Source organism: Vanessa tameamea, chromosome 22 (assembly GCF_037043105.1).
Source record: "Vanessa tameamea isolate UH-Manoa-2023 chromosome 22, ilVanTame1 primary haplotype, whole genome shotgun sequence".
NCBI lineage: Eukaryota > Metazoa > Arthropoda > Insecta > Lepidoptera > Nymphalidae > Vanessa > Vanessa tameamea.
In genome coordinates this window covers 7205594-7230710 of record NC_087330.1, presented here as the reverse complement: position 1 = coordinate 7230710, position 25117 = coordinate 7205594, and the positions used below count along the sequence as shown (strand labels likewise).

The 25117-nt window shown below is 34.3% G+C and overlaps 1 protein-coding gene across 2 annotated transcripts in view; it reads right to left on the bottom strand.

The window, feature by feature from the left end:
- Positions 1-21092, bottom strand: part of LOC113397640 (paired box protein Pax-6) — a 52988-nt gene extending 31896 nt beyond the window's left edge. Inside the window, exons 1-4 of one of the 2 annotated variants that reach the window (XM_026636057.2) lie at positions 20813-21092; positions 6697-6922; positions 4464-4481; positions 2683-2863 (exon numbers count right to left, since the gene is read on the bottom strand). In XM_026636057.2, coding sequence (XP_026491842.1) covers positions 2683-2863; positions 4464-4481; positions 6697-6922; positions 20813-20825 — 438 coding nt within the window. In that variant the 5' untranslated portion in view covers positions 20826-21092. The remainder of the gene's footprint in view (positions 1-2682; positions 2864-4463; positions 4482-6696; positions 6923-20812) is intronic. The other variant, XM_026636059.2, reaches the window with a different exon arrangement.
- Between the last annotated feature and the right edge of the window lie 4025 nt (positions 21093-25117).

Here is a 25117-nt window from a genome sequence, read left to right as displayed (position 1 = left end):
GACATGATTAACAGAAAAATTGGCCCGATCAATGGAAAAAATTAACAATATTCGCTATTGAGTTTTTTTTTTGCGGCAGATGTCGCTCGCATACGTCCGCTTCGATTACGGATCGTGTCACTTAAAATAGCTTTATTTGAGTTTATGATATTTTACCTTTGGACCGGTGTTTATTTCTTTGATCATTTTCATTTTAAATCTTTTATTTATAATAATGCTCTGGTTTTACAGCATGATTTTGTTCTGTACATTATCGAAGTTGTAATTAATTAATTGTTTTCAAAATATAACATAGGTACTAGCGAACTGCTTTGTTTCGCTCATTTGCAATTTATTAATAAAGAAAATTATATGATATAAACATAATGTATACATATTCAGCACTATATAGCTTTATATCAGTGAGAACCTTTTTTTGAATTTAGGGTTATTAGTCGCATAGATTGTCGCCTACATACAAACGAACAGATTTTACTCCTTTATAATATTAGTATAGATTCGTTATTTAGAGTATGGAGGTTCTACAGTTATTGTTTTTAATGTAAAAAAAATAATAATAGTTATTCCATAGTAATGTTATCAATGAGAGAAAAAAAATCTCTGTTTTCTACGCTTTCGCAGCTAAATTGCAGAACTGATTTCGATCGGAACTCGAAGTACGGTAGTTTGAACTCCAAAACATGAAAGGACATGGTCTACTTTTTTAGTTTACCCTCAAGGGGCTGAAAAACCGGATGAAGATTTGTGTGCAAGTTCTTAAAAATTGAAAATGTACAAAATATTATATGGAGTACTGAAAAGAGCCACAAAATACGACTTCAAAGTGACAAATTGACAGATTCTGAACGATTTTTGCCAAAAATAAAACATTACACAGGCGAAGACGCGCGTTCATATATAAAGAGAATATCAACCTACCTATGATCCTCGAGTCAATAACAGTTCACCGATTTGTATTGACAATTCCAATACAAAGCGAACCGAACGAAAAATTTTATAAACTGTCATCAATAGCTCGCAATGAACTGAAGTTCTGCTTGAATAAAGCTTCAAAAGGACCTCGGACAATGGCAACTGGATTTATGAACATATGCTCGAAATTTTGGTTAATTTCAAAATTGGATTAAGTATCTTTTATGTGTCCAGCTTATTTCTCAACAATACGTCCGATTTTAATAATATTTTTGTATTTGGATGTTTTGACATGATTTAATTTCGAATCGAGTTTGAATAGTCAACGCACATTGCAATTATTTGTGACTTTGAAGTTTATATCGGTGGTAATCATTATGAGTTCGATTTTGTGTGTCTGTTTATTTGGTTCAGCTTAAGATATCTTGTAAAAACATACTAAAGTGACAAATTTTGTAGAAGTATTATTGTTTGTATTTATTTTCGTAAACTTTTAATGTCAAAAAATATTATATAAAATTATACAAAAATTAATCATGAATGTGTATGTTCGTGCGTATGTGAAAAAATATGATTTGGGTTGACATTTATCATTAGGCATCAGATTAATTTAAATGTTAGCAATATATACATTTCCATATACCATAGATTTAGTCGAACGTATTCTCTTATGTAACATTTGTTATTATTAAATAGTATAATATATTTAATATACACTCTAATGAACAAAAAATAATGTACTTGAAGATAACCTCTAGAGAATCCCTGTTTTAATGTGTATATATTAGGTACCTACATATTATTAGGAATTGAAAACAACTTCAAAACATTATTTATTCTCGACTCATAAAACCACTTTTGAAACGTCAATTTAGTATTGAAATAAATTTAAAGTTACCAAAGTTCGTAAAGATAATCAGTAGGTAACTCTTTTCAACCATTTTAATTACAGAGATCTTGATTCCAAATATTTATTATTGAAAATCAATTGTAAATATTTCATATGAATACAGAATTGGCACCCATCTCATTTTATTATAAAATCTTAACGATTTCATAAAGCTATAAAACTGTGTAGGTACGTTTTATACAAAAAAGTCTTGCTCAAGGATAAATTTTATCTTATTGCAGTTTAAAATTTTTTTGTAACCGGTCTTGAGTATACTTTATAACTACTTACAAAATATTTGAAATCGGAGTTTTCCTATTTTGTACACAGAGGTACTATTCAAGATTATCAATAAGTAGGTACGAATATATCTGTAGTTTTGCAATTCTAGTAGTTCAAAGTATCAAGACTTGTAGAGTTACAGGCCTTGACCTTTATCATATAACGTTTACTCAGAAAGGGTGACTGAACATTTCCGTCAGGTTTTAAAGTTTAATGTAAATTTAAAAAATTTGAAAGGCTTATGAACTGTATACAATGTATATGCATATATAACTCTACACTGTCCTTGGTGTAGCAGTTGGCCGCAAAGGTCTTAGGGCTTAGTAAAATCCCTGGTAAGATCGTTAAAGAAAGAGTTACAAAGTTCGCGGGTACCTTGCCTCGGAAAGCACGTAAAATCTGATTGATTTTACGTCGTTTCAATAAAACATACTAAGGTTTATAGTAATTTCCTGCATGAGTTTTAGATTGTATGACGAAAACGTGTAGTTAGTTTTACCTTCGTTTTTTAAAACTTTGGGTATAAACGGAAAACTGTTTTTGTGTCATCGTATGTAAATAATGGTCAGACATTTTAAAGTAATGGTTTTTGTACTTACACTAGGTATATTATCGTTATTGCACACATTTTCACTGAGCAGACGATCCCTGATCTCCCAAGCGAAGATCGAAGGGCACTCCCTCTTGTAGTCCGCAATCTTCTGCACCACAGGGGTCGTTGCGACCCGGGGCTTCGAACCCCCTATCGCACGGGGCTTGATGGACCCAGTCTCGTAGTATCTGTTGACAAAATTTAATCTGAAGATAACGGCTTGACTTCCTAAATTACCACAAACATTTTTTCGTTTCGAAATCATTGAAACACTAATTATAAGACTATTTAGATATCGTAAATTAATTATATAAACACATTATTATTAATACGAGACATCGTACTAACGTACAAATATATTTGTATGACCAACATAATAGGTACTTAAGAATCATCTCAAATATAAAATTGAATAAACAGTACGTATGTTACATTTACTATTGAAAACATTAAGCCTCCGACCCACTCGAACGGCATTAGTTCACAATTACGAATATAATCTTCAGATATCCCCTTATTCCAAGTACCTATACAAATATGCTTTGCAAACTCATTGCACGAGATCAATAAGGCATGTTCACGCAAAAATGTACCTTATTGCAAATAGATAATGTATAGGAGTTGCTTTATGACGTGCAGCCGTATTCTGGTAGAGATATAGGATGTACCGGCAGCGGTATTGTTGCATTCGACATGTGTCGATATTTGCAGCGAAATGTCGATGGGGACGATACGATTGTCGAATTGCTGGATACAAGGCTCGATACTTAAGATATGTTGGCGTTTTATTGAGGGGTAACTAAGTATTTATTAATGTCAAAGGTGAAGGGGGTGTCTTCGTTTTTCTAGTTTTCTTTTAACAATTATTTACCTTGAGTGTTACTTTGGGTCGAATATTATTTTCCTAGGAAATTAATTATAATAAATTATAAATAAGATGACGCGTTTTTTTTTATATTATTTGACATGAGTAAAAGTCAGGTCTCTGGTATTTTAATGGCAAAACCGAAATGTCCTAAATGCATACTCTATATTATATGTTCAACTCACAGTTGACTGGAATATGAGGCCTTTAGGCATTATTTATTTTACCTTTGCATAATTTGTGCTAAAAAATATTTTTTTAATAATTCAATTGAAATTCCAGTAAAGTCTAAATACAATATCAATTACGAAATATTACAAACCACGCGATCGCTTAAAAACCGTTGTAAGTTGCTTCTAAAAATAAAATCAAATCCCGAATAAATAGATGTCATCTGTCGATACATGTTTACTTTTGTTGTGGAGTGCCATTAGAAGGTTATTATTGTCGAGTGCCGGGAGCGAATTGTAATCGTTTTCGCTTCGGGCATCAGAATAAGCGCGCGGTGCGTAGCGCAGTAATAGAGTGAGGAACGAGATGTTTTTGAATTTTGATTTATTTAAGCATCATTTACAACATTTGATTACTTTCTTGAAATTTTATTGCGCAGAAATTAAATGTATGAGTTTTTTTTTTTCTTATATAATCCGATGCTTACAGGTCTTCTAAGTTAGTGACGTATTGAGACGGCTTTCGTAATTACGATTAACAAAATATACTGGGGAAAATGATTTCGTATTAAAATTTTCGTTTGAATTAAAAATTAATTAGATTGTAAAGAAATATCAGCCCATTATTGCAGTAACTTGTGTACTTTTTCTATTGCAATTGTTTAAGTCATAATTAAAAAAAACTAATATTGTTTTTTTCCTTTTTTATTTTATCTATATTAATATAGTGTTTTAAGAATAATTTCTACTTACTGCATATTCCGTGATAATCTGAGACAAAAGAGAATAGAATCAGTCATTTCACTTAACCCACTTTAAAAATGGGAAATAATCATTTAATATTCATTTACAAAAAGCAATTTACGGGGCATATTGTAATATTCATGTAGATTATGCTTTTATACTAAGTTTATTTAAAGTTATACACTTAAAAAGCAATAGTGTTCTCAGCTTTTTATCAATATATTTATCGAGCTATATTTGCGATATGATAAAACTTTTAGAAATAGTAGTTTTTACAATCAAGATACTAGTAAGCTTGGCAGGAGGGCTCCTTAATTAGGATTCCCGTCGCTTGCCCTTTACAAAGCCCTAAAGAAAGGAACCCTTTACGTAATTGGCATGATAAGAATTTTAGGGGCGTGTGGGAAAAATGCACTTGCAGCCAACGATATTATTAGAACAGTCTAGACTTATATAAGGCGGTTTAAATAATAAATTTACGTCATATTTTTAAAACTAGTTCAATTATAATTAGTTTATATTTCGTCATCATCTGTTCTATGACCAACTGGCTTAGTATTTTTTACTCGTGAAATGTTAAAAAACTCGGAATTTTGATGCGTGTTATAAATTTTAAAATTATTATGATCAATCTTGTTTAACTATGTCTTCAGAAATTTGTCGATCGTGTTTTGTTTTGACTTCAGAGTTTGTTCTTATAGAATAGTTCTCCAGCTCTAGAAGAATTTGATTGATATTTGATACTATTATATAAGATAGTAATTTAACAAGTGTACCTATTAACGTACGTGTTCTTATTAAAATGTTACGAACATCAAACAATAATGATTTTTGTTGAATTTTTGATTTATATTTAAACGGTTTTGGTTTATTATTTTTCTATTTTGCGAATAACAAAACATTCAAAACGCAAACACCAGAAAATAATAACGCGCACCCAGCGGCCAAATCACTTTCCTACAAGATCTCTTGAAGTGCACGCCGAGCGCCAGCAGGGGTGCCAATTACTGACAAATATTATTATTTTCCTCTTTATCGAGTTTATTTAGGGGCGTTCGTGGGACAGCCCTGAAAGGCACACCCTACATTAAAACTTCTAGTTTCTTTGATTGACGTCTTTTAAATTTCTTTATTGTCCTAAATTGACTTTAGAATTGTTCCCGTCAGAATATTAATATGAATTAAAATGTGATTTCCGTGTGAGACTTTATAGTAATGAATGTAAATATAAGGATAATTCATCATATGTTTTGTTAAAAATAGAAATAATACGCAGGCGATTAGCGTATGTTAAAGTAGTGCATAATATAATAAAAAAATAATTAAAGCAATAATCGAATGGGAACACTCCCCGCGTGCCGGACCAGAGGGAATGGATTCTGAAGTGGCATTTAAAATAAACTCGCATATAGATTTAGTTTTAACGGCAATAGGATTGAGCGTTTCAATAAGCACTCGAGTGGAGGGCCGAAATCCTCCGCGATAACCGATAAAATCGCAATCAAACGATAAGCTCCCTGACGAAATTAGTCGGCGCCCCAGCCAGCACCCGATGTCGATTCCCACCTCACCCGTGGCGCACTTCATTCAAACAAAAACAATACACTATAGGAATGCAAACTTTTTGTATTGATTAAGTCATTCAAATTCCTTGATTCCGTCATCGTGCATTGTTCACGGCTTTGTCGAGTTCCTCGGGCGGTATTATGGGAACTCCGTCAATTTGTTCGCGTGGCCCAAGAATTTGACCTCATCGCGGACAATCGTCACAATCGATTCTTACGCTTTTGTTGAACGACAATGGGTTTTGTGTTAAATAATTCATTTATTCGGGTAATAGTGCTCGGTTTAATTGTTACGGGCGCCCTTTGCTTGGTCTAATACAGTTAGACCTATTTCGAGAATTGGATTATAATATTACCTAAATTGTTAAGGTGAATGGATTTCTTTTCGTGAATTGTCATCGTGTATTTCTTTGCCGTAAGACCGTTGTAACTTTGTTCTTAATATTTGTATTAAGTTCAATTATATTTTCGATTTTTTGTGTCGAAATGAAAATTTATATCCAATATCAAAAGCGAATCACAATGTAACTATTAATAAATTGATAAGAAATAGTGATCAAATTATAAAATGATTTCCGCAGCTAATGTAAAGTCACAACTTTTCCTAGTGTAAAAGTACCTTATGTTTCACGAGCATGCTATTTACCAGCACTAATTAGAGGTTCAAATATACTGACCTGCCAAGTATCTTGGACACGCAGCCGTTGGAGACTTGCAAGATGCGACTAATGTCGCAGGGCCTCGCTCCCGAGTGGGCGAGCTCAACGATCTTCTGCCTCGTGGAGTCTGGCAAAGGTCTGCCATTGACATATACTCCTCCTAGCTGATTGATCCCACTATGACCGGCAGATGAACACCCGAATAGGGCCCCACCGCCCATAGCCGCACTGTGCATCAGCTCATCTAAGACATAGGGGACTTCTGTGATATTTATAAATAAGAAGGAAAATCGGTTTAACACAGTAAATAATAAGCGTTTAAAGTGTATACTTTTGATTATATGAACTCCAATTAATTGATAATATTTGCTTAGGTTAGACACAATATAATATTTAAGTAACATTTCAATATCAAATTCACTCATACCCAACAAACTATAACAAGATAATGGCGCGGATAAAATAAACATAACAATAAATAATTATATAATATTTAAAATATACATACAAACATAATATATAATACACATAATCCGTATTCAAACGTTTTTCGATTATTATAATAAAAAAGAAAGCACTTAAGGAGGATCTTCGATCGATCAGAAACGAATTCTTTTCAAATGGCAATATAATGAAAAAAAATTTTTTTTAAAGTTCCTTTCCTGTAAAGGCGTAGGCACAATCTTATAGTGTTAAAAAACTAACCCGTTTAAAAAAAATAATCCGCTTTGCGAAAATAAAAACTGAGCCTATTCTGTGCGTAAAGTATAAAAAGGGTTTGCGGTAGAAGAGAGAAGACCACAATCATTATCTAATCCTAAAAGATAAGTATACTTCAGTATCCTTTATTGCAACACCCACATTGAAGGCTTCTCAGTAAATTTTTTATAGCCCGATCATATTGGCCAACATTATTAAAAAAATTTAGTTAAAAATAATAATATGAAATTCGTTCAAAAATCAGATATCATTGGAGCGTATTGAAAAATTAAGTATTTTAAAATTACTATTTGGTAACTAAACATTTATCTTTCAAGATTATTTGTCCACCTCCGTAGATTTACTTTTGTATGATGATATTATTTTTTTTTTAGAATAAAATTATATTAATCAATTATGAACTGCCTTGTGTGTGGCTCTAGCAGAATAAAATAGAGTACCTACTTAAAATTTATTCGTGGATAGTCGTAAGAGTCAACTAAAGGTCATTTTTGTTTAGCTCATCCAGCGACACCGTATGAAACAAACTTACTTTCAAAGGCATTATCGTCAAAGGAACGTATTAAAAATGCGAACGTAACTCTCTCTTTCTGTTCGTCTGTCTGTCTGTCTGTTTGTTGTTCTTTTACGGCCACTGAATAGTTTTTGTCGAAATTTTCACACAGCTCCTTTTTTATGCCTAACGCCTAATGCCCACTCCGTAAAACTCGAGCGAAGTTGCTGGCGACAACTAGTTGAAAGGGAGGAGGGCGATTGATGATAATGATGATTAAACAGTTGGAATTCGTCTACCTATAGTGTCGACCGTCTAGCCTTTATCCTCTGAAATATACCTACTTAATGAAATAGACGTTTATTGTCTCGTTTTAGGATTTAACCGAAGTTTTACAGAAAATAAAAATCTATTTACATGTTTGGATATACAGGCCACGATTTTCTAATGGCTAGCTTATAAGGTACATACATAGAGATACCAGTTCCTAGGTTCCTAGATTCAAACTTTAAGTTGGACTAATGAAAATATGGTCGGTTTTTCTGTGGAGTAATTTACCAGGAGCAGCTTTGGGTCTGGGAGTTGGCAATGCCTCAGAGAGCCTTTAAAGTAACGTTAAAAACCGACATCCTGCACCTGTAGTCTTTCCTGTCTCATCAGGCTAGCCGTCCCATCTACAGTATGAGAACTTATTCTTATACTCCGATGGGACGGTAATAAAAACTGTACCTACTTGTATTTATAAACACACTTGTGCACATTAGAATATCTTGCGTAGTGACTTCGGCTCCCTAAAGAAAATTCACCGTGCCCGTATTCGTTATTCGAATAACATATATGTTTACAGACGTATCTACATACCTATATATATATATATATAAAACTTAAAATAAACGCATAATATTATAATTTCCACAAATAATTTAGTTGGCAACAATTCGTGTTCACGTTTCAAAACTGTTCCAACAAAAGAACTGCCTCATAACAGCTCGCTGAAATATGCGAAAACTATGTAATGGAACACCGGAATTATTATTCTGTGCAAGATCTGAACAAACAATTATTAAACTAACCTTTTGAATTTACAGATGTTATGTTAAAATATAAGTATGGTTTCGTTGAATTGTATATCTATAACCATCTACGAAACTCGATGCATCTTCTGGTAAAATTTATAAGTATGTAAAATTTACTACTTTTTTCAGTTAACATGAACACGAAAAAAACATCTTTTAGTTTAATGATTTATAAAGATATTATATTTATATTTAAGACCCACTGATGTATTTTCTTGGTTCTTATCATACTAGTTTTATCTTCTAAGATATGACAAGAAACAGAGAGAGAGCGTTCCTGTACAAGTTTCGTTTTTGTTTAGTTTTTTCGTTGATTTTCTAAAAATTCACACACGGTTTGATTGATGTTGCTGAGTCGCTGTCGCTGATTCTTCTCGGGTGAGGGTATTTTATTTTCAGCACCTGTCGTAATTTTTAATTTCACAATCGATAAGCAAGCGTCATTAATACAGGAATTGACGAATAAACGTAACTACGTAATAATTGTCTTTTCGATTCTTCTAAACAAAATTCGTTTAAACTAAAGGTTTAAATTTAACGTATCTGCTAAAGTGATAATTTAATTCACTTTTTATAATTTACTTGAATTCAATGAAATTTGACTTTACCAGCAATAGACGTTGCGTCTATTAAGTATATTGAAAAGAAAACTTGCATAGTATCTTGTCAATAATAATCCTCGTATAATTAATATTAAGAAAAGAATAAACATTATCGATGTAAATAATCTATTTGAATTTGGTTTATTTTCCTTCACTTGTGAACTTTATGTTTAATTTTATATAGACATATTTTCGAATAACACAAATATTGTGTCGAATTCGCCGAAATATCACCAAAACTTTCGATGTTATTGAATCTAAGGATGTTTTACAGTATGGAACACGAATATTAAATTCGATCATTATATACCAAAGTTCACAACAATCGCAGTAAACTCGATCGTCAATTGAATTATGCTCACAATTACAGATGGCAAGCCAACAGTTGTCTCGGCTCAATTATAACCACGCCGCTTACCACGCCAATAGTTCTCAATGGCCGCATTAGATCAGATGCGCTCAACCGTTGGCCGTCAGATAATTCCTTTTTTCCACCACCCCCTATAAACACGCCTCGCGGTAAAAAATTGAACAATTGGATGCAATTTGTGGGCGAATTTAGGGCAGGCCCTTGATTAAGGCCTAAAGGGGATGACGAAGGTTCATTGTTTTGGCCCTTTTTCTGCGGTTGCTCGAAGTTTTTGGCGCGTGATTGGAATGCTATTACCAAGTTTTAACTAAAGAGTTGATTATTTATTTGATATAGTAAATATCGTATTATTGTAGTTTGCGGTCCAAGCCTATACAAACATTGGCCACATGACATTTAACTTAAAAGATAAAATCTATAATGTTATTATAGGCGTTCAAAATAATTAACCATTTTGTAACGCACGGCGTGAATACTTTTGTTTAATTTTTGATTCGTTCTGACTTATTATACATACCTACTTATCAAACATACTTATACATTAAAGAATTAATACAAGAACGTTTACGATGCGTGATAATTTTTCTGCGCACGCAATCAAAATTAATTATACCCAACGTTCGCCAATTAAGTGACGTATTTTCGCGCCAAAACTCGTTATTAATAACACCTCTTAGCCGGCTCTCGTTAGGCGTCACCAACCGTTGGCCGTGCACTAACAAGCAAGCGGCTGTTAAAAGAACAATGGACAATCGCTACGGTACGCCCCACGCCCAGTATGTAAGTGGTATTAGGGAGAGGAAATCGCGATTTGTTAATAGACAATATTTAATACAAACAATACGTAAAAATGTTGACGAACTCTGCCTTATCTCTAATGATTGGATCCAATTGACGACTCAAAACAAGAATAGATTCGCTTAAAACATAACGCAAAGTAATGGAGTAAAATAACGTATTAATTACGATAAAACTTAGTAAAGGCAGACATTTTACAGATGTTTAACAATTTTTTTTTTATCGTATGAACACTAACCAGTTTTGAATTCAAAAAAACGAATAAGCTTTTAATCGCCTTAGCTGTAAATAACAATGTTTATCGTTAAAAAATATATTTAATTAAAAAAATAAACAATAATGGTGGATAATGATTACATACTAATTATTTTGATTGGTTTGGTTTCAACAATAATAACGATATACATTATTGGATGGTGAGAAAATAAGTTTGAAGACAGAGGCTTCTTATTGGGTGAGTTCTATTCTTAGTGGATGATTAACTTTATGACGTCACAGCTGCAGCAAAATCTGAACTATCGTACCGCGTTTTGAGAGCCGTGTGTCCACTTTACAGCTCATACACGCTGACGCTCGTCGCTTGCACTAGAGCCGCGCTGTCGGCGCAAGTGCGCGTGTCGTGAGGGAGCGTTTTAATTTCAGAGGTGCAATTTATTCGAGCGATTTATTTTTAATCCCCGTTTTTATGGCCGCCACTCTATAAATTTATGTGTAGTTGTAGTTATTTTTATAAATTAAGCCCACAATGCTTGATGCGTTTAACGTTATATAAAATTTTATTGTCCTTCCTATTTGTCAACGAATTTTTAAAGCGATTTTTTGGCTTCATTTATTTTTTTCGTCGCCAGTGAACTTACATTTAACTGAAATTAATGAAATTTATATTCTTATTTATTTGTACATAAATTAATGTTTTATTTGACTGAAATATTTTAGTGAATGAAAGTATAGGAAGAACAGAAGAACTTATCTCAAATATAAGACAGTCAATTGACTACAACAACATTGAATAAATGAATATTGAATCAGATCATTTGACAATTTACTTAAGTTATTACAGACAAGGATATCTGCGCTATAGGTAAATACGTATAAGTATTTTAACTTTATTTCAAATGAAACACAACTATGTCTTTAAGTTAATTATCTAAATCAATTATTTATAATCGTTTAATGTTATTTACAACTATATCCTATGTAGAGCCGAGATGGCTCAGTGGTTAGAACGCGTGCATCTTAACCGAGTATTTCGGTTTCAAGCCCAGGCAAGCACCACTGAATTTTCATGTGCTTAATTTTTGTTTATAATTCATCTCGTGCTCGGCGGTGAAGGAAAACATCGTGAGGAAAAATGTATCTAATTTCAACGAAATTCTGCCACGTGTATTCCACCAACCCGCATTGGAGCAGCGTGGTGGAATATGCTCTAAACCTTCTCCTTAAAGGAGGAGGAGGCCTTAGCCCAGCAGTGGGAAATTTACAGGCTGTTAATGTAATTACGCAATGTACAACTATGTACGTAACGTTATGTGTAAATAATGTACTTTATACGTATGATACCTTTAAACGTGTTAGTCATAGAGTTTAAATCGGAGCAAAGACCACAGTCTTTCTGTTCTTAATTTTTGTATAAAAACATCGAGAGGACAACATTAAGATGAAATTCTGTCACTTGTAACTACAAGTCACTGCTTGTCGTAGTCATGGGAAGCAGTCTGGTGAAATATCTTAGGACCAAGGCCAGATTTAAGATTTTAAATGAAGACCTCGGGGCTCCTAGGTAACGCACTTTTCGGGTTTTCTACAACACGTTCTTTACAATATCACGAATGTATTATGTATGTATGTATGTATGTATATCACGGTATTCAAATAGGAGATATTGGCTTTTTAAATTTTCCAATTTTGACCTGCCTCGGCTTCTAGTTACCTGCACTGCCTAATGGATAATCTGGTCCTATTTAAACTAAACAGTCTTTTAACAAGATACGAGGTTTTGTTCAGCAGCGATTACGGTGGTTACTGGCTTTACTGAAAGCCGTTTGTATCTATGTTATTTTAAGATGATTTATAATTTTCTCAACTTCAAAACTTTCCAATTACATAACATACAGGTACATATCTAATACGTTACATACTAATTGTGTTAAGGTATGTAAGTATGTTAGGTTATAATTTACATATTTATTCAAATATAAAATATTCGTTTAATCTATATTCCTGTATACAATTAAGGCGATCCCTTTTGAAGCTAATAAGGACTTTCATTTACGTTTAAATATAAAAAGAAACGATTAAATGCATTAACATTAATCAAACACTTTATTATGTAAGAAATAAATACATAAGGGTCGTCCCTGCTTATGACAGGGCACACCTGGTGTCACAGACAGACACAACCCCCACTTAATGCCCTTCTTATTATTATTTTGTATCTGTTTTTGAATTGCTTTAATCTGTGGGGGAAGTTTAATTGTGTGACCGCCATTTTGGGTGCACTAAATCCCGTTTGAATTTCGAATTTACAATAAACAGATTTTAGTGTTGAGCTTATGACCGTTATAAGATCGATATAAATTAACATATGATAAAAATATCTGTTCTAATTAATTATTATTAATTGATGATGAGATTACAACGTTATCTATTCATATAAACAGCATCGTTGTGTCATGATTTTTGACGACAAAGCTTATTGACTATATGTATTTTAGTCGGGTGTTGACATTCATTTAACTACTTACATAGCAACTTTTGCTACCAATCGAAATTTGAATTAAAAATATACTTTAGTAAGATTATATACCAGAAGAAGAGGTAAACAGTTGCATGTAATTCCTCGAATTAGAACCTTATATATTATTAATTAAAGAATTATGAATGACGTAAATTATTTTATATATCTCGCAACTATGGGTTATATATAAATTAATAGTATAATTATTAATTTAACCAAATGAAACCTTACGTATAATAAAGATATGTATCTATTAAGAAGAAACGGTGAATAATTATTATGATTGATGAGAACATTTTATTTAAACTTTGTTCCCTTAGCTTTACTTGTGTTTAACTGATATTATCGTATCAGTCAGTTTAGTCAGATTATTTTAAGAGTCTAACTGAACGAAGCTGTTGATATTAAAATACATATTAATCACATACGTCACAATTTATGATATTAGTAAAATTACACACAGCGTCATTAGAAAAAAAAAAAACGGAAAAGGGCTTTAAAAAATAAGAGTGTGTATATTTACACTTAAGGCAGTTATATTTTTTCTAAAGGCAACGGGCACAGCAGGCATCCCGTCGTCTTATGGATAAGGTTAGAAGCTCATTCAAGCACACTGCTCTATTGCGGATTGGTGGAAACCCATATAGCAGATTTCCTAACGATGTTTTCCGTCACCACCTAGTACAAGACAATGAAACTCACTGGTATTTGCACGGGTTTGAACACGCTATTTTCAGTAACGATTCACGTGCTTTAGCGAGTGTGCCACATCGGATAACGAAGTTTTAATAAAGGACAATTATACATAGTTATAGCAAAAAAACTTAATTATTATCAAATATAGATTAATTATTATAATGACAAGTGTAAAAATGTATATCTTGTTAAAATGTGTACGCCATTAGGGACATTCACTTTTAAATATAGAGTAGGTACTATGTACGGGGGCATATTGAAATATATATATATATATATATTTTTTTTATGTTATAGGCGGCAAACGAGCAGGAGGCTCACCTGATGGTAAGTGATTACCACCGCCCATGGACATCTGCAACACCAGGAGGGTTGCAGGTGCGTTGCCGGCCTTTTACGAAGGAGTACGCTCTTATTTTGAAGGTTTCCAAGTCGTAACGGTTCGGAAAAACCGCCGGCGAAAGCTGGTTCCACAGAGTGGTTGTGCGAGGCATAAAATGTCTTAAAAATCGCGCTGTTGTGGATTTTTGGACATCTAGGTGGTGCGGGTGAAATTTAGAATTTTGACGAGATGTCCGAAGGTGAAATTCAGCTGCCAGGATTAATCCAAACAATTCCTCGGAACATTCCCCGTGGAAAATTCGGTAGAAGATGCAGAGTGATCCAACATCTCTACGCAGAGCCAAAGGATCGAGCAGATCAGAAAGGGCTCGAATTATCGACGATCACGATAATTCGAGCTGCTCTACGTTGGATACGTTCAAATGAAAAGAGCTGGTACTGGGGAGCGCCCGCCCAGAGGTGAGAGCAGTATTCCATGTGAGGCCGAATTTGCGCCTTGTATAGTCTTAAGCAATTTGCCGACGTGAAATACTGTCTTGCCTTGCTGAGCACACCGACCTTTTATGATGCCAATTTGGCTTTGCCTTCCAATTGACCGCGAAACTGAACGAGGCTCGAAATATCAACGCAAAGTATTCCGATACAAGCTGTGGCGGCTATCGGAATGTTCTCAAATCGTGGAGATACGACGAATGGTGTTTTTTTGGCGGTTAACGCGCAAACTTGCGTCTTTTTGGGGTTCAAATGGACTAGGTTTAGCCAGTCCCAATTCGAGACTTTGTTTAACGAAGACTCGATTTCAGACACAAGTTTGTTCCGGTTTTCTTCGACGTTTTCCCGAGAAAAATTAGCACGGCTGGTGTATGAGGGGTCTACGGTATTGTCGTCTGCATAGCAGTGAATGTTACTGATTTGCAACAAGTCATTGATATGCAGAAGAAACAGAGTGGGTGATAGAACGCAGCCTTGTGGAACACCAGCATTGACGAATTTTTGGTCGGAGCATGCACCGTCGACAACGACCTTGAAGCTCCGATCTGCCAAAACGCTGGTAATCCAATTGCATAATTTCCTGGGAAGCCCATAGGAAGGAAGCTTCGAAAGAAGCACTTTGTGCCACACGGGATCGAAGGCCTTCGCTATGTCCAAACTGGCTGTTAATGCCTCCCCCATGCTCTCAACTGCTTCCGCCCATCTATGAGTAAGGTAAACTAGAAGATCACCGACTGAGCGTCGCTAATCAGCTGGTACTCCTCTAGGTACCGCAGGAGCTGGCAGTTTATAATGGACTCCATTACCTTAGAGAACAAGGAGGTGATGGCTATAGGCCTATAGTTGGACGGGTCTGAGCGGTTGTCCTTTTTAGGGATCGGATGCACCAAAGCAGTCTTCCAGGAGTTCGGGACGACGCCGAATGCATAGGATTGCTGGAAAAGACGCGTTAAGACCGGCGCCAACTCGGGAGCACAACTCCGTAGCACGATTCGAGGGATGCCATCGGGTCCACTCGACTTATGAATATCCAAGGAAAGAAGTGCTTTACGAACTGCATTTGCCGGAATTTAACCTCCGGCATTGTGGTATCACACCGCGGGATTGTTGGTGGTGACTTTCCTCGGTCATCCAGACTCGAGTTCGCCGCGAAGAGAGAGCCTAAAAGATCAGCTTTCTCCTTCGCGGTATGGGCCAATGACTCACCGTCCTGGTCGTCCTTGGCGTGATCCAAGCCATTCGGCATGGTGGGCATTAAAATCGCCAAGAATTACGATCTCTGCGGATGGGATCTGCTGCAGCACGGAATCTGTAGCCATTTGGACGTGCTCGACCAGTCGGTCGGTTTCGGCATTACCGCTATGGGACCTATAAAGGCTCGCGTAGATTCGCGGATGGTCGTCGCAATCTACACGCAGCCAGATAATCGATAGGTCCTGCCCTTCAAGGCTGTCGAGGCGTCGAGAGCAGATATCATCTCTGACGTAAACGCACACCCCAGCTCGTGGTATAAAGGAATGTTCCAATTTATACCCGGGGTAGGAAAGAAAAGTCGTATCGGCAGGAGAGGATATCTGGGTCTCGGTAAGAAAGAGCAAGGCCGGCTTCGCCGTCTCAAGGTGAAAGTGAACGGCGTTCAAGTTGGAGTTGAGTACCCTTATGTTGCAGAAGTCCACAGTGAGGGTGGTAGGGGTTGCCTTATGATGCCTGCTCCGCTTGCCCCGAACAGTGGCGAGCGCAAAATTGCCCCCCCCCCCAATTAGGAGGGCATCCTGGGGGCATCCCTGCTCAGGTGGTGTACGTGCTGAGCATGGATGCCCAGAGAGGGATTCTCCACCGCAGTCGCTGATGGTACCCTCCTGGGGTAATGTAACCAAATTCAGCACAACCATCATGTTTGGGGGGGGGATCGGGCCTCCGGGACTCTCACATACCAGACGAAACGCGGTAGCATAGCTACCACTTTACGCCGGTTTTAGGTGAGAGAGTGGTACTTCCCCGGGTGTGCCGACCCATTCGGCTGCAATCCGAAGGTATGCAGTGTGGCACTACCACTTAATATATGTAATTACATAAAAATAAACATCAAGATTATCATTTTACTATACGGATAATTATAAATATTTATTATCACATAGCAACTCTGTTTATGTTCAAAGATTGTTATGAATAATAACAGCTCATAAATATCCCACAGTTGGGCAAATGCCTCATCTCAACCTAATGAGAAGATCTGCAGTTTAATCTAACAACTTACTCTAGTACTGTGTTATCGTAGTTAAGATCCTTGTGAAATATATATTGGCTAATTCGACTCATAAAAAGTATTTAAAAAAAAAACAAAACTGCACCTATTGACATAGAAATACCTTCATGGTAAAAAAATAAACGTTTCAATAAAAAAAAGAAAAATGCATCTTTATGCCAAAACGTATTTTATCTGTGGCCCATTCATGATGTCATGTCGTCTGTTTTGCCGTGACATAATTTATGACGATTATCACCAACCACGCCCCTTACTAAACACGTACAAAAAGTTTCTATTGATAAACGACTTAACAAATAACACATCAATTATTTTTAATGGATGTGTCTTAGATTAATTTTGAGTATATCAATAAAATTGTACTTTTTTTTCCAAGTCGAGAGCAGTTTGCGTCGCATTCAGCCTTATACAAAATCTAAGCTTTTATGCGACACCAACACAGACAGGCGTTCGGCGATTTTAACATAAAAAAATTAAACCTATTTTTTTATGCGTTATACTTTTTTTGTAATATTTAGACAAAGAGGCACCGCTGAAAACTTTATGTCAAAACTTTTATTTAACTCGAAATGTTAGAGTGATAGTTTTCTTACGTCAAATCTTGCAAGTTGATTAGATGATATAAGTAAGCGGGCGGGCAAATGGAACACCTAATATTATGTGGTCACCACCATAGACATTGGCGCTGTCCGAAATATTAACCATTCCTTACATCGCCAATGCGCCACCGATCTTGTGAACTAAGATGTTATATGCCTTTTACACTGGCTCACTCACCCTTCAAACCGGAACACAACAATACGAAGTATTGCTGTTTGGTGGTAAAATATCTAATGAGTGGGACTACCCAGACGGGCTGACACAAAGCACTACCCACAAGCAACTGTTATCCAACGGAGTTGAAATTTTACAAGTCAGTTTCGATAACAATTCCTATAATCCTGGCTCCTAACTGTCAACAGCACAAACACGAAATTTTGTATGCGCTTTAACTTTAATACGATGTTCAGTTCAATAAAAGCTTTTCAATAAATAGTTCGTTATATTATTAATTTATTTTAAGTATTGGGAATGACATTGTAACTGTAACGTGCTCAATATTTAATTTAGTTATACAGTTAAATCCATGTTTATCTGGTTTCACAATGGCTTCTTGTCAAACTAGGATTTACTTGAACTATTGATTTTTCTTAAGTCCGATTAACATTGTTTTCGAAATGTTTTAAGTGTTGTTGTTTTTTAAAACAATTGTTTTCGACCCGAGCTTAGCTGGCAGCTTTGTTTGAATTACAGCCAACAAATATAACTGTATTTTTTTTAATTGTATGCTCGGGATAGATTATTTTAAATTTCTTTGTAATAACATTTATATCAAATAGTTACATATAGTTAGGTATAGTCAATTTTAACTTCTACAGTCTGTAGAAAATATCGATGTTATAAACGCAAACAAGAAAAAAAATTGCCTTTTTGTAAAATAAAAAAATACGTGAGAAATTTTTTTATTTTTATATAAGTATATTACAATTTTAGGTAAGCAAGCACAAGGAATAAATAAATAAGCCTTAAGTTTATTATAACTTTTTGATTATATTTTCTATTTTTAACCTATTCCGATCATTTCACTACCGGCAATACAGATTCTTAGTTCACTAGAAATACAAAGACACTTGAAGTTAACGTAGACAGAAATCGAGTACTTTATCATTAAAATTCCTTCAGCGTCGTGACAAAGAAACAACTATTTATCTCCCTCTTACCGACGATTTTCCGGTCTATTTGTCTTTATCTAACGCTTAATGTGACAAGAACGTCGCATGCTCCGTTTGGTCGGGTATGGCGGGCATAATTATATTTTGTTGGCAACATACAAAACGTTTATGGAAGAATCTTGTTGAATAAATTATAATATGAGACACTAGGATACATCCTAAATATATACATGAAAGCCATTATTAACATTTAATATTACTAAATATATTATGCTTTAAATATGAATATATGTCTGACTAGCATGAAATTATTATAAAATTTTATAATAACTCATAGAAATACAAAAAATGTATTATTTAATAATTAAAAACACAAAAATATGATGTAAAACTGTAATTCATTAGTCGAGATTTAATTTTTATTTTGTATATAAGAAAGTACTACGTCTAGAGAGATGTACATAATCTGTACGATCATTTCCATGTTATATGGATAATCGTTTATTTAAATCGACAGCTGCTCGCTTGATTTAAAATAAAAATAGCTCATAGAAAAAATCTGCAATATTACCAAAATTAAATTAAATTATTCAATTGAACAGAAATAGTCCCCAAAGGTCAGCCTACATTAACAAACTCGGCAACTTGTTCAAGATACCAGAAAGTAAAAATAAACTCGAAGTAAAATTGATGTTGCCGCGAACGCAAACATTTAGTGCTATTTCCTAACTTCGATCACGACAAAATAGATTTATATGGTCTTAGTAATAGAGAACAATTATTGTTTAATTCGAGTTATATCGCTAAAGACAATATTGAAACGGTCGACGTATTTCAAAATAATTGAAGTTATCTTTAAAAGATGAATAATATAAATGTATTTGTTTTGTTGGGTTTTGAAAAGAAAACAGCGAAAAAAAACTATTGTAATGATTTTAAATATTTACTCAATTTTACACTTATTAAAAATATTAAATTTTCTTTAATTTTATATACATATATAGATATGTTTCAATATCTTATTTATTTAAACCCGAATTTTTCGAATGAATAGAACACGTGGAAGCTAAAAAAAGTTTTAAATACGAGCAATACTGTATTTTAGTATGAACTTAATTTATCTCGATAATATTCGTGTCGTGTTTGTTGTTGACGGAAAACTTTAAAATATAGTCATGGATATATAAGACTGTACTGGGTTTAGAAGAATATGTTCTAAATATTCTTCATGAGAATAAAAAAGTGGCTGTTCCCACCCGTGGGATTTTTACTGACAGACTAATTATAAAAACAGAACTTTATTTTCATATGTCTATTCTCTTTAGTAATTAACAAATGTCCTATTGTTAAACTTAAGTTTAATTAGAAGTTTGATTCTAGTAATCTTCAAGGAACCACAATACCAGTTGCCAGCCAACTGCCAAGACGGAGTGACAACAACTGCGAACTTCCCAAGCGACGGAGACTTGCCGACTTGTTAGCGTCTTGTTCAGTTGAAAAAATAATTGTATTAAAGGCGAACATTCTATACAATTTCAGTAAGACATTTTGGACTAAATAATCTGTTTATTTAAATTATATTTGCAATATAAATATCGTAGTATTTTAGACTTCATGGTACGGACGATAATTTAAGTATTTAAAGTAAGTACTTGAGTTATAGATAGTTTTAATAATTAAGGCCCATAATAATAAATAAATAAATTTTGCTTGAAACTTTAGGCCTGTTTACGTTGATATACAGACTCTTTTGTTTCAGTTAAGTAAAGTTGGGTATGAGTTATTGTTTTAAATATAAAATGTATGGAATATTAAAAGTGTGTTATTTACCTTTGTGCGGCATCTTCCAGAAAGCCTCGGCCGCCGTGGTGGGTTCCCGCGGCGGCGCCACCAATCCGCCCACCAGCGTGGTGGCGGCGTGCGCGGGCGCCGGCGCCGCCCGCCCCCAGCCCCCGTGCAGCGCCACCCTGCCTTGCCTATCCCCTGGTAACCCCCTATGTCTAACAACCCTGTATACTTTTGCCTAATGCACACTCCTTAAATCAAGTATGAAATAAATTTTGATACCAGTAAGGTTTAAATTAGCCTTATATAACCTTGTATCAAATGTGTTTTTTTTTTTTTTTTAATATAAGACTTCGCTTTCAATACTGAATAACAATGAGCTTAACACTTTAAAGAATGACAAAGGCTATTTGTATACGTCAAGTGTCTTCCCAGTAGTGTTTATGCACATTAAAGGAGCACCGTGCGCCGCCGTTGACCTGCGAAAGAAAGGCACCGGTTGTAGAAACTTATTGACCTCAAAGCGGCATTAGACAATCGCATCATCAATTACAATCAAGGCTCGCTTACGCTTCTTTGAAAACTTACAAGTATACCGTCCCATTCTATCGTATGTACTCTCCTCCGCGAGTGAAAGAGCCGACGTTAATTGGTGGATGATGTTGCTGAATCGTGTTAGGAGAGCGCCATCTATTGTTGCATAGTACAAATAGTTAGTGCGCTCGTGAGACGATAATGATCGATGGGTTGGAGTAATGAAGTGAGATCGGCCAGATAGCCAGTTGTACCACCCATCATGTTAGCATCCGAACGGTAGTCGGTGCCGTGTGTCAGTCTGTCGGGAGGTTTGATTTTTTTTATTATTTGACTGAGATGTTGCGTGCAGGTCATGGGAGTACGTTAAGATGATATTTTTGTTTTACGTACCGCTATTTGTAACTCTTTCAAGTTTTTACGTCTTACGTACCTACATATATATTATATTACATTTTTCTTGATATTGTTATGAATGTATGCAACGAACTAATACCTAGTTGGTATAATGGCTAGCTTATAATAATCACGAGGTCCTGGAGTCAAACTCTGAGTCGAACTGATAAAAATCAATTGAGCTTTTCTTGCAAGAAGTTTTCTCGCTCGAGGGTTGTAAGTTTTTGTTTGTGTGTTTTTGTCCTATTAGATTCTAAGTTAAGGAGTGAAGAGTGCATCTGTGTGCACACACACTTATGCACAATTATATATCCTACATAGTATTTCTTCATTGTGAATGTCCGCCGTTAAATCTATTGGTAGAACATCATCTTCAATGTTATGTAACAAGATTCGTAAATATATATATATTTCGGTGCGCGCATCTGAAAACTTGTACGTCATTAATACTACATCGAGTTCTATGACTAAAGGTCACTTTGTTAGCGTTAAGGTCGGTTCTACACAAGTTCCTTTGCTTTTTTGTTTAAAATTGTATTTAAATATTAGGTCCGTTTTAGTCTACCGGTGAGGGACCCAGAAGGTCTCTTAAAATCGTTTTAGGTACGAGGGTATAGCCAGAAAACCGCTCGCAACCGAGTACTCGTTTTTCTTAAGACGGGGCTGTTAAACGTTGTGTACAATAAACAGTATTTCATTAACACCGGAATCCAGATGTAACTTTTGTAGCTGCAGTAACTCTATGCTATGTCTGGTAACAAGAACACCGTCGTTGGCTTGTGTAATGTCGGTATTCTTGCATATAACGCAAAGCCGTGTGTATTAGTTTGTATAATAAAAAACACTGAATACCTCCGATAGAGTAGGTAGGTACTCGACTAACGACATTATAAATCCAATGGCATTACAAAAGTCACAGGTACTCAAATATACACGTATTTGATCTTTTCAAGTCTCAATCGAATTTCCACTTTGATATATCCCCTTGGAAGTGGGGTACAATGGCCCAGCTCTAAGGGTCGCCTAAATTGAAGACTCACTTTGAATCTAGTCAAAGCGAATGCGTAGTGGATGCCGGCTAACATGAAAAGTCGGTAAAGTATCAGCGAATAGTGAGGCCGTTGCTTTACTGCAAGCGATACGTACTAGAGGCTGAGCGAACGACATTTTTTTTGTTGTTTTAACTAATATATATTTCTTTGTTGAATGTGTGTTGTTCAATTTTATGATTTCTTTTGTTTTATAAATGTTCTGATCAATCGATTAATTTATATTTATTTTTGTATGAATAAAAATCATAAAACAATTGAAATCTATTGAACATTTAATCGTTAAAATATTAATTAAGATTTTATTATAGATCTGGTAGAATTAGATCACTTTACACGTTTCTCAAAATGCAACTCTTCGTCGAGACACAGTAAATATATAGAATTATAAAAAAAAATAAAAGCAAAAACAACTATATAGACGAGAATAAAACGCCTTACAAAATATTGCGTTGAATATTTATAAAACGTTACGAAAATAACCTTATAATAGTGATGTAACTTTAACTATTCTAATAACGAGCGATATTGATATTTAATAACAAGTACTTTAAGTTCATTTCGCTGTGGATACGGCCAATTGATTTCGTATTGAAGATTTGAATAATTGAGACTGGGAAGATAGAAATTGTATAAACTCATTCAGCGCCTGCGCGGTAAGTAGCCTTACAAAACATCAGATAAATTAGACTTTTTTGTTCGAATGAACAAATGCTATAATGAACCTTAAGCTAGAATTTATCTAGACTTTTTTTATTGCATCTAACATGTATGAAACTCACACGGCCTTAACTCTGGGTACAATACAATTATATACCATCATAGAAAAATATCTTAAATTTGATATATAAACGCTGAAACAATACATCTTGTTTCATATAGTTCATTGACCATCGCTTGCTAAAAACATTCGCAGTGCCGAAATAAAACAGTAACGACCTAAAGGGCGAGTACAGTCGACTGCAGAAAAACCTACACCAAAATATCATTTCACTCGGAACTAAAATGATAAATTATTCAAATGTAATATAGTATCTTAATTATCTGTCCACTGTACTCATATCAACATCAACAAATATAATGCATCACCAATCAAACGTCTTCTTTATCTCGCCGATCGCCGGCCCCTTTATGCTTTATCTGCCGGATCGAGTTACTACGGAATTTATAAAACGGGTTTCTAATTAGTATAATTAGCCGGCCATAGATCGTGTTGCGTGTAGAGAATGCTAAATGCAAAATTTATATCATAGTTTTTAGGTGCTAGGTTATTGTTTAAGACTTACATGATCTAGAGTTGCCATTGAAGTGAAATTAAAAAACGGTTGAACTTGGAACTTTTTTTTTTTTTTAAGAAATTTAATTCGTAGTAATTATTATATTGCTTATATGTAGTAGCAAAGAGTATGTATAATAATAATTAATTAAAATTAAATAATTTATTTTACGAGAATTAGCTAAAATTTACCTATATTATCCGATGTTTTAAACACAACCGTTTATGATATTAAAAAAAATGACATTGGCCATATTAATTAATCAAAGACATTGTAAAGCGAAATATGTCCAAAATAAGCAACTTTTTTAAGTATTTTTAATTTGTGATAGTACAGTCATATAAAAAGCGTATAAAAAATTACATCGCTGACTGTACTAACACCAAAACAAATTACAAGAATCGAATTTTAAACTTTTTCAGAAAAACTTTGTTAACATTTTAAATTTAATGGCTTTGTATCTGTTTTTTGTATTAATTACTCTATGTTAAACTGGTGGGTTCCTTGATAAAATTAATTTACGTAATGCGTTGGTAATTAATTACAATATCACAGTTACAAAAAAAATGACAGGTCACCTGCAAGAGAAAGCCCACGCCCGTTATTACAATGTTTATTTTTGAATAGCCCGGATTTTTTCTAATATGCTTTTGATTTTAAATCTGTAATCGTTTATGACGTAATTGCGTGACTTTATTCTTGATAATGACATAGTTAATAGAAGTTTTTTATTTTTATTAAATAAGAACATTTTAGTTACACATTTGGTTTTTATAAAATATTAATAATAATAAAACAACCTTAGGAATTAAATCTTGTTCTTTTTAACTCATGTCAATGTATTTTACACGTCCGTTCAAATATAGAAATAAAAAATGTTTATGTAATTTTTTTTTTTTTTTATGTCGAAGATCTTATACGGTACATATCAATCCACCTCAATACACGTCGGCACTATAAAAATATTAACCATTCTTTAACCATCAACCTCACGTTATAAATTAAAACGTCTCACTTTCAATTCAGCAATATAAATAATTCATTTTGGTGGTAGATTACTTGATGACGATTGTAATAAATGGGACCAGATTGTA